This window comes from Alligator sinensis, unplaced genomic scaffold, assembly GCF_000455745.1.
Source record: "Alligator sinensis unplaced genomic scaffold, ASM45574v1 scaffold87_1, whole genome shotgun sequence".
NCBI lineage: Eukaryota > Metazoa > Chordata > Crocodylia > Alligatoridae > Alligator > Alligator sinensis.
The window spans coordinates 579,756-588,929 of NW_005841929.1; the positions used below are offsets into that span (position 1 = coordinate 579,756).

The window sequence follows — 9,174 nt, forward strand, 5'->3', positions numbered from 1 at the left end:
AACCATACAACTTATAGCTTGTTTGCTTCCTCCTGGCCTCACATTTTTCTTGGCTGCCTAGAGGCAGCTTTTGCATCCACACTACACATGAAGTAGGATAGCAAAGCTTCCATTAGTACCAAAAATGGCAGATATGTGGCTGGGTAACTGCCCCTCAGGCATGTTAAGTGGAGTAGGATTCTGCCTATAATATCCTGAACTGTTTGAACTATATGATAGATATAGAGGGTGTCCAGAGGGGATTTTTTTTCATGCTTGGACTGTTGTTTCTTGCGCGTGTGTCATCAATGGTGCTTTGCTGGTGATTGGGAAAAGGGACAACTCTTTCCTGCTCACCATGCAAGGTTTATAATGTACAGTCTGGAGCTTGATCCCAAGTAAGAACTTAGTGGCACCAAGTTGTCTCCCACTTTCAGGATGGAGGAAATGTAATAACTTGTTGCCTAGCTCTCCTCCCCATCCTGTTTCTGGAAGGGGAGTCCCAGTGGATTGTGGGGACTTTCTTGGTCACTCCAAATCATGCATTTCTAAGAAGTTTGTAGGTTCTCTTGCTTGTGTGGGAAGCAAGGGGGAGGAGGAGTTGTTGCTCTAAAATTTATCTATGAAATCAGACGGCGCTTGCAGCCTCTCATTTCCAGTCTAAGTTGTCTGGTAACTAGTACATCTCATACAGAGGTTTTCACCTTTCTCAGGTTTTTAGACTGAGAGGTAAGCTTTCTTTTGCCTTGTAGTATTGTTTTATTGGAAGATGCAACTTCGAGTAAAAAAATAGTTCCTGAATTGGCACTTACTCATGAAATCAGGTTACTCCTGAACTGGCACTTACTCATGAAATCAGGTTACCAGATTCCCATTCTGGTCAAATAAGTTGCCACTAAAACTTAGCATCAAATAATGTTCCCCGACCTCTGCTCCACGAGGCAAGCCCTGCAAATAGAGTGATAAATAATACATAGTTCCTGGTCTTACCTCCTGTACATGTGATGTGTCTTTAACCTGCTTGATGAAGTAATCACTTTTACATGATTTTCTTTTTTGTAGCTGTGGTCCACCTTCCATGAGAAGTCTCTAGTGAAGGGAGCCTGCCAGAAGACTCTTGATGCACTGAAACTGAATTACCTTGATCTATACCTCATTCATTGGCCCTTGGGATTTAAGGTACTAGCACATTAACTTGTTTCTTCCTGACAGTTGCAGAAGGATGTCATGTTATAAATCCACCCATTGTTGTGGACTTATCCCCGCAATGGGACATAGCAGTACCACTCCTTATGCTTCTTTTTTAACTTTACCATATACGTGTCTGAGCAAATTTATCCCATCTCCCCTCCCTCCTTACCTCACAACTGAAGACAAGCATAGTAATTGCACAGAATTCTCTGCCCCTGTTGATCCAGGGAGAGAGCAGCCTAGAAAAGGCACGTCTCTCTCTTGCAAAAACAGGTTATGTTTGGTTATCAGTTCCTTCACTTCTACCAATTCCGGCTACATGTATTTGGCCATGGCTTGTCTTTCTACTTATGGGAAGCAAAGGTGTGTTTTTGACTTCTTGATCTTGACTTCTTGATCATAAGTGTTTTTCTTTCGTATTTTTCATTATACTCCTTTTTCACTGAGTGTCTAAATGCAGCATAGATTTATAGTTAACAGTTATAGGAGCCTTGTGATTGAATTCCAAGGATCATGGGACAAAAGCAAGAACTTCAGTTATAAAACCCATATGATGACTGTGGACATGCTTGAAACAGTTGATGTCTTACTTTTCATATTTTATCTTGGCCCTTCCTTACTGTAAGAGATTGCTAGGAATACCTTTTACACATTGTGTTCAACTCCCAAATGCTAGATGCTCTCACGTGTGTGTGTGTCATTTTGAGTGTGGACAAAGCAGTTGAAATAAAGGGCAGTTGTGTAGGCCATCTGTAGAGGAGCTTAGGCAATAATAATAGCAAGTATATAGACAGTAACTTGCACACACAGGCTCTTGTAGTGTCTTTCCCAAAACCTGCAAATTAAAGAGTCTCCTGTAGAAGACATGACATTGTACACATTCGCTTATGCAGCAGACATAGTCCAATATAAGCTAGAACTGAACAAACAAGGACCTGATAAAGGAAAATACATTCAGAAAGGTACGTTATGGAACACTACTTAAAAATTGAATGTGCTTGGCTATTTTCATAGGCAACAGTCTTATATGTTGATTGTGCTTTGGAATCATTGAAGTACTTTGCTATGGGTAGCAGGAAGGAGGAAAGAGAATTATCTTTCTAAAACTGGTGAAGTAATTACCTAAATGGGAGTTAGAATTCTTCCTTTTCACTAACAGCTCATGCTTTTATAGTTGACTCTCCAATAGGTTTAGTATTTAAGCAAAAAATTCAACAGAGAATGTTTCAAACTTTCTGCTTTGCATTGACAGGCAGGAGAGGAGCTGTTTCCTGCAGATGATAAAGGCATGATTATATCGAGTAATACAGATATTCTGGACACATGGGAGGTAGGCTCAATCACAATTTAAGATTCTTCCCTTCCACTCCTCCCCGCCCGGGCTAGACAGTTCTTTTGCATATATGAAATCTGTTAAGACTTTTATAAAATTATTGTACTTGATTCATGCAGCGCTATTTGCAGCGAATGTGAATTCTTTATTTGTAGATGATTTACAGTAATTTTGTATAAAATGTTTACTGTTTTACTTACAACGTCAGCTGCTGTTCTCGCATCCTGATTGGCTAACTTGGGTGACTACAAGTAATTGGAATGTAAATTCTTAGTTCATATGAAATCATGTTTGAAAGTTAAGCTAAAAAACAGCTTTATTTAAATATTAGCAAACATACTATGTAGGCAGACAGCAAATGAACAAATATTGTAATGAATATATATTGAAAACTTGAGTTTAGCCCATCTTTACAGGCTACTTGCACTTTTACTTACTACTTAACCTTGGAAGCAACCCTATGTCGGCAGAGTAATTGGGTAGCTGGTATAATGGTTCTCTTCTCTGATTTTTGTGGTTCATTAAAAAGGTATACGCACAAAAAATCAGCCTTTCTTTGCCTTTTGCAGCAAAAGACTACCTTTCTTCTGAGGAAAGGATATGATGGGCTGTTTTGTCTCCCTCCCCTCTCCCTAATAGGCTCAATTGGATCTCTTGAGCGTATTATAATAACACTTGCAGCAGCAGGACACTGACTGCTGTTGTCCCCCTGATTTACCTGTGGCAGGTTAGGGTGCTATGCCTTGTAGTTGTATGGTAGGGTTGACTGAGTAGTTTTAATAGGTTAGACAAGGGTTTTTATGGGTAGTTTGGGTGGAGATCATCCTGCCTCCAGCAGGTGGTTGAACCAGTGATCTCCAGAGGTCCCTTCCAGCCCGATATTTAGTTATAGAATCATAGAAATGTTTTAGCGTTTCTTTCCATGAAAGAAAGAAGTCATGTTCGCAGCATAAATACCCCATTCAGGTGCTGTGGTCTGTATCTAGTCAAACACTCAGATTTTCCTGTCCTCTTAGGCTATGGAGGAGCTGGTGGATGCAGGTCTGGTAAAAGCCATTGGAATCTCCAATTTTAACCATGATCAGATTGAGAGAATTTTGAATAAGCCTGGACTAAAATATAAGCCTGCAAATAATCAGGTAAGCTGTTTAATACCATCTGTTGATATGGCTGTGTTAGAACCTTTGTGCAGTGGGGATATAGAGGAAGGGGCTTGGGGGACACAGGGAAATAGGTACATGATGCACTTCCAATCCTAAAATTCTTCAGGAGTATTTAAGGTACTGGAGTGGTGCTCACAGGATTCACACTACTGTCTCTAAGAAATGTAACAGGGAATCTTTGGCATGGGGTGAAGAATCCAGGATTTTGTTTATGATCCTTTTTACAACCAGAGCAAAGATCAAGAGAGGACCCTATGACCATCTGGCATCTACTGAAAGTCTCTTGGATAACAGATATACAAGTGCATTCTGTGTCACCAAATTCAAGAAGTATGAACTGAATATGTGATCTCATCTGATCAATTTAATAATTCAGGAGAAAAGAAGTGCATGGAGTTGGTGGGTTGGCCACAGGGCAGAAGCATACAGATTAAGAGGCAATTTCTGGACAGGTCCAGATTGCTATCAGTGATGCAAGATTCTCTTGCAGAATCAGATGTTCATGAATTGCTCTTATCGGTCTGCTTCAGACTTGCCCAAGAACATCTTCTTTTGAAAAATGCTGCATATGTGTGTGGTGTCTGTAGTTTCAAAGTTCATTTGTTCTTGAATTATGCCACTCCCAGAAATAAAAATAAGTTAATATTAAACTTATAAAAGGGGGAGGGAATGATGGAGGGCTGGTATGCAGACTACAGTTCTTTCTAGTAAGAGGTTGATGGGTGTCTCATCTTAAAGTAATAACATTTCAAAATGGCGGGGGGGGCGGGAGGGGCAAGAAATAAAGAAGAAAAGATCATATCCAAATGCTAAAGAAAGCTAGGAGCATAATCCTGCAAGGTGCTGAAAACCTTAAAAATTCACAAAGACTCCACTGGACCCTGTCAGTGTCAAGGCCCAAATGAAATTAAAAGTTTGTACAGGTAGGATCTTGTTATAAGCAGCAACTACAGTGTTATGCGCTGGAAGTTAAGTAATAGCTGTGGTGGTGGAAGATAACTTTGTGGTTCCTGACTAATTGTTTTTTAAAAGTCTCCAAAGTAAAATAAGCATGCTGGGGTTATAATCCCCCTGGTAACACATCTTAAAAGGATAGAAGTACAATGATGTTCCCCTTATCAGAGGAACAAAAGGATTTAATTTTAACCATACCAAAATGCAAGTGAGAATAAAACCTGATCCCCATTGTTGTATTTTACTAATAAAAGCAATATGATAATATTTTAATAGGATAGAGTACAAGAATTTCTCCTTTTTGTTGGGCTACAGTATTTAGTGAACCAAGACATGCTGTGCAGCCTTTCAAATGGAGGAAGTGATCAGGTTTTTTTGTTTTGCTCTTTAATGTGCTGACACTAGAATACTGTCCAAAATAGTGCACCAGCAGGATATTTCAAAGGAAAAGAATGAAGTCCACCCATCAGCCACCACTGCCTGCAGAACCCTGAATTTTCTGGGATCTACCCTGTCCCACCCCTGATAATGTGCAATTCTTTTTTGATTTGTGAGAGTTGATTTAATTATGATCCAAGGTGATAAGGGTGTTACTGCTTGAATTTTATGCTTTGGTCTCATGGCTGTGAAATCCATCCTGCCAAAATTGCTGGTACATTTTGTGAGCTCCTCTTGCTCCTTTTTAAACAGAAAACCCTTCAACACAGGCTGCTTGGAATTTTCTTGTCTCTTTCCTTGGTAGTTTTACCATATTGTATTACTTCAGCTACATTTATTGTTGCTCCAAACAATTGGGAATGTCAGTAGCTTGAGTAGTCCAGCAATAGAAATGTGTTTAGTTCTTTCCCTGTAAATAACTTCAGTTTCAAGCATTATGTTGGTGGTATGTGAGAGTGAAAAAGTTGGGCATCAAGGAATATCTGTTCCATGAGATTCTGTTTGTAAATTACAGAGTTCTTATCTCACTAACAGAATGAGAAGGGGTAAATATTTTTTTCAGAGGAATATTTAAATTCTATAGTTTCTTTGGGAATAAATCAGATTCACATTTCTATAGCATAGAATATAAGATGGTAGAAAGAAAGGCAAAAGAACACTCAAACTAATTAAAGCTACAGGGAAATCTTAGGTAGTTAGAATTTAATGTAACTTTTATTCCTCATGCAGCTACCAGGAGTGGGGAAAGATTGAGGGTGGTCTCCATTTCATAGCTGTTATTGAGATAAAGGTGACCTGCTAAACATCCGCAGTGAGTTGCTTCACAGGACAAGCTGGAAATTTGTTCAACATAAGTCATAAATAGATCTGAAATGTGCCTGTCTCTCAGGATTAAATCTAGTGCACATGTAGCCTAATGAACTACACAGTCTGTGCAGGAGAAAGTCATCTTTGAGTTAATCGCATATAGTTTACAAGGAGTGTTTACAGATGTGCTGCAGATGATGAAATTTGTGTGCATCTCTAAAAATCCTGGTTAGTCCAGTATTAAGGAAGGCTTTTTCTCTAATCTAGATACTGACTCATGGTAATATAAAGCACCAATTAATGACTTCTTAGTACTTTTATATGATAATATAAGACCTTCACCTTGAAGAGACTGTAACAGACTGAACTTAGGAGCCTCTGACTGTAGCCTGGTGAAGAAACAAGAATGTTTCTTGTTCATATTTCATGCTATATATAGTCTGAATTCTGCCTCCTGGGCACCCATGTAAAGGGGCCACCCGCTCAAACACTCCATTTTACACTGTACAAGCAGCTGGATTTATGAGGGCTGCCAAAAGTGAATAGTTATGTATAGTCAACTCAGTTGAACCCAGTCATAAACTGTATGGTGACTGATATTCCTAGCTAGTTGAGAAATTCTGGGACAATGCCATACAATTTTCTCAGAAAGCAACTGGTACCATAAATAAATAAATAAATACAGGGCTGTAACCCAATCTGTATAGTTCAGTGACTTGTTCCATCTGCCAGTGATACAGTATTCCAAGGTCCTCTGTCTGATAGCAGCTGCAATATAGGAGGTTTCAATGACAGTGCAGTCTCAGTTACTTGAACTTCATTGCTGAAATGAGGCCATGCTTACCCAAAGTGTGTTTGCCTGGAAATGTCTCCAGTTATCCACCACCTTGCAGTTCAAATCCATTTAATGCCACCCTGACATGTGGATAATCATGGCTGAATTGAACCCTGCTACTGCAGTAAATTGCCAGGACATTAATCAGATGCTAACTGGTCTCTACCCTTTCATCCATTCTATCCAAGTTGCAGATGATGGCATTAAAACTGATGGGAAGCCTATGCTTGCATTTCTCTAATAATGCTATAATGAACAGTAATCTGAAGATACACAAATATGCAAAATGGTGCTTAGTATTTACTTTTCTGGTTAAGGATTTTGAAGTAGGGTTTCTTTTGACAAGACCGTTGCACACAAAAGCCTCTGGAGAATTATACACATGCAGGACTTACCTTAAGTCATAACAAAGAATTTGCTTTTTTTTTCTTCAGTTAGAATAGAAAAAGACCCCCTGAAGCACAGTAGCATTAGTCCAGTTTTCCACTGTGAACCCTTACATCCTTGTCTTTCAGGTTGAGTGTCACCCATACCTCACCCAAGAAAAACTGATCAAGTATTGCCAATCCAAAGGGATTGCTGTGACTGCATACAGTCCCCTTGGTTCTCCTGACAGGCCATGGTAAGAGTGCTTTCCAACCTCGCCTTTAATGTATGTGAGCATAATGCTTTATGCAAAATAAATGAGCAGCTCTCTTGTTCTAGGTAAGCATTTCTGTTGCTACTGTAGCAGGACCCACCCCAACAGCAGCAGTGACATCCCCTGGTGGCCAAGCTACTACTGCCCTACTCTGGTTCCTCAGAGTAACCTCCCTTTTCTACCTCACCTGCCACTTCTAGATGGATATTATAATACTTAGACTGCCCCAGGGACCCAGATCAAGCCTCATTTCACCTCAGCTGGCTAATAACTCTTATGCCTGGCTGCTACCCATCTTGCCCCTCAGTTCCTAGATTGGTCATCCTGGCCCTATCAGTTTCTTAGGGCATAAATCACCTTGGGAGCAATAATTGTGGCCCTCTCCACCTCCATAATGATGCCCAGGTCTCACAGGTGTTAGTCCAGATTTGTTTCTCTGGCCCTGTCTGTCTGAGCCTTTAGAGGGCCAGGAGCCTGGTGGGCTGACAGCCTTTTTCCTTGGGCCTCCAACCCTGTCTGAATTAATTTCTCTGGGCCCTCTGGCCCTATCTGTCAGCCTACCAGGCTCTTGGCCCTCAGCCTTAGCCTGTCCCTGGACCCTTGGTCCCGTTCTGGCCTCATCCTCTCTCAGACTTCAGCACCTCAACCCAGGTTGTAGCCCTGACAGCCTTTGCCCATCTCTGGGCCACTGCCCTAGGCTTAACTACAGCCCCTCCCATGCTCCAGCTCCACTACAGAAGTCTTAACCCTCTTGGCTTTGGCCTGTCTCCAGCCCTCAGGGTGCCTGACCCCCAGGCTAGGCTTCTGTCTCAGATGCCCTCACCAGGTATCCCTCCAAGGGCTCAGTTCTCCCATACAGCCACAACCCATTCCTCCAGTTAAACACAACACAAATGTAAGCAAACCACTTCCCCAACTAAAATTCTCAGTGTCGATGTCACACTGCAAGCCATACTCCCCCTTAGCTCCCTTGTGGGGCTTGGATGTCTGTGAGCCTACTTACTGCAGCTCCCAAGAGCTCCTCTCCCTGCAACATGCAGGGCCAGACTGCCCACCTTGCTTCAGGCATTAAGTTTATATGCCCCAAAGCACCACCCCTTCTGGTTGCATGGCTTTCCAGCCATACACAAAGGGTTTTTGCTTGCCCTCCTCTGCTGCTGTTTAATCCAGCTGCTTGTAGCCTTTACTTCTGTGCTGTCTGGAGGCCTGGCCTTTGGCTGATTACGGCACTGCAGCAAGATCTAAGAGAGTTACTCCCCAGGGGTAGCACCTGTCCTTGCTATCCCTGGCCTGCTTGCTTTCTAGCAGCTGGCCTTTGCCCAGATGCCCACCCTACACAGCAAGCTTGGACCTACTGCATTCTCCCCTTAAACTAATAGGAGTCTCTGGCTTCCTATTACAGTACATAGAATCATCCTATAGATGATTGAGACTTTCCACAGTTTGACTACCTTGCTTTCTATTTTTATAGGGCTAAACCAGAGGATCCTTCCCTCCTGGATGACCCCAAGATTAAGGAGATTGCAGCCAAACACAACAAAACACCAGCACAGGTACATATGGCTGATAAAGTGAGTTTTTGGCATGACCCTTCCTGCTGTCTTTACTGGGTCCTCTTGGTTCATCATTCCAGCCTCACATAGACATTTTGTCTTTTGGAGTCTGATTCTTTAAATCTGACTGAAAGGGAAAGAAGTCACCAGACTATCTGGAAAACAGGAAGGGGAGGTATCTGCCTTTGTCCTCTGTCCCACTCAGTGCTCTTGAGCAAGCACTAATTGGTCTTCAGTAATGAAGTGATGATATTAGGCAGTCTATGAACTCTATTCCTGCT

General features: G+C 41.6%; 1 protein-coding gene across 2 annotated transcripts in view; it reads left to right on the forward strand.

The window, feature by feature from the left end:
- The window catches only part of LOC102373549 (aldose reductase), a 22,357-nt gene that overhangs the window by 5,876 nt on the left and 7,307 nt on the right, over positions 1 to 9,174 (forward strand). For both annotated transcript variants that reach the window (XM_006019426.2, XM_025198818.1), the window contains 5 exons: positions 1,042 to 1,158; positions 2,423 to 2,500; positions 3,520 to 3,642; positions 7,216 to 7,322; positions 8,812 to 8,893. In XM_006019426.2, the coding sequence (XP_006019488.1) occupies positions 1,042 to 1,158; positions 2,423 to 2,500; positions 3,520 to 3,642; positions 7,216 to 7,322; positions 8,812 to 8,893 (507 nt within the window). The remainder of the gene's footprint in view (positions 1 to 1,041; positions 1,159 to 2,422; positions 2,501 to 3,519; positions 3,643 to 7,215; positions 7,323 to 8,811; positions 8,894 to 9,174) is intronic.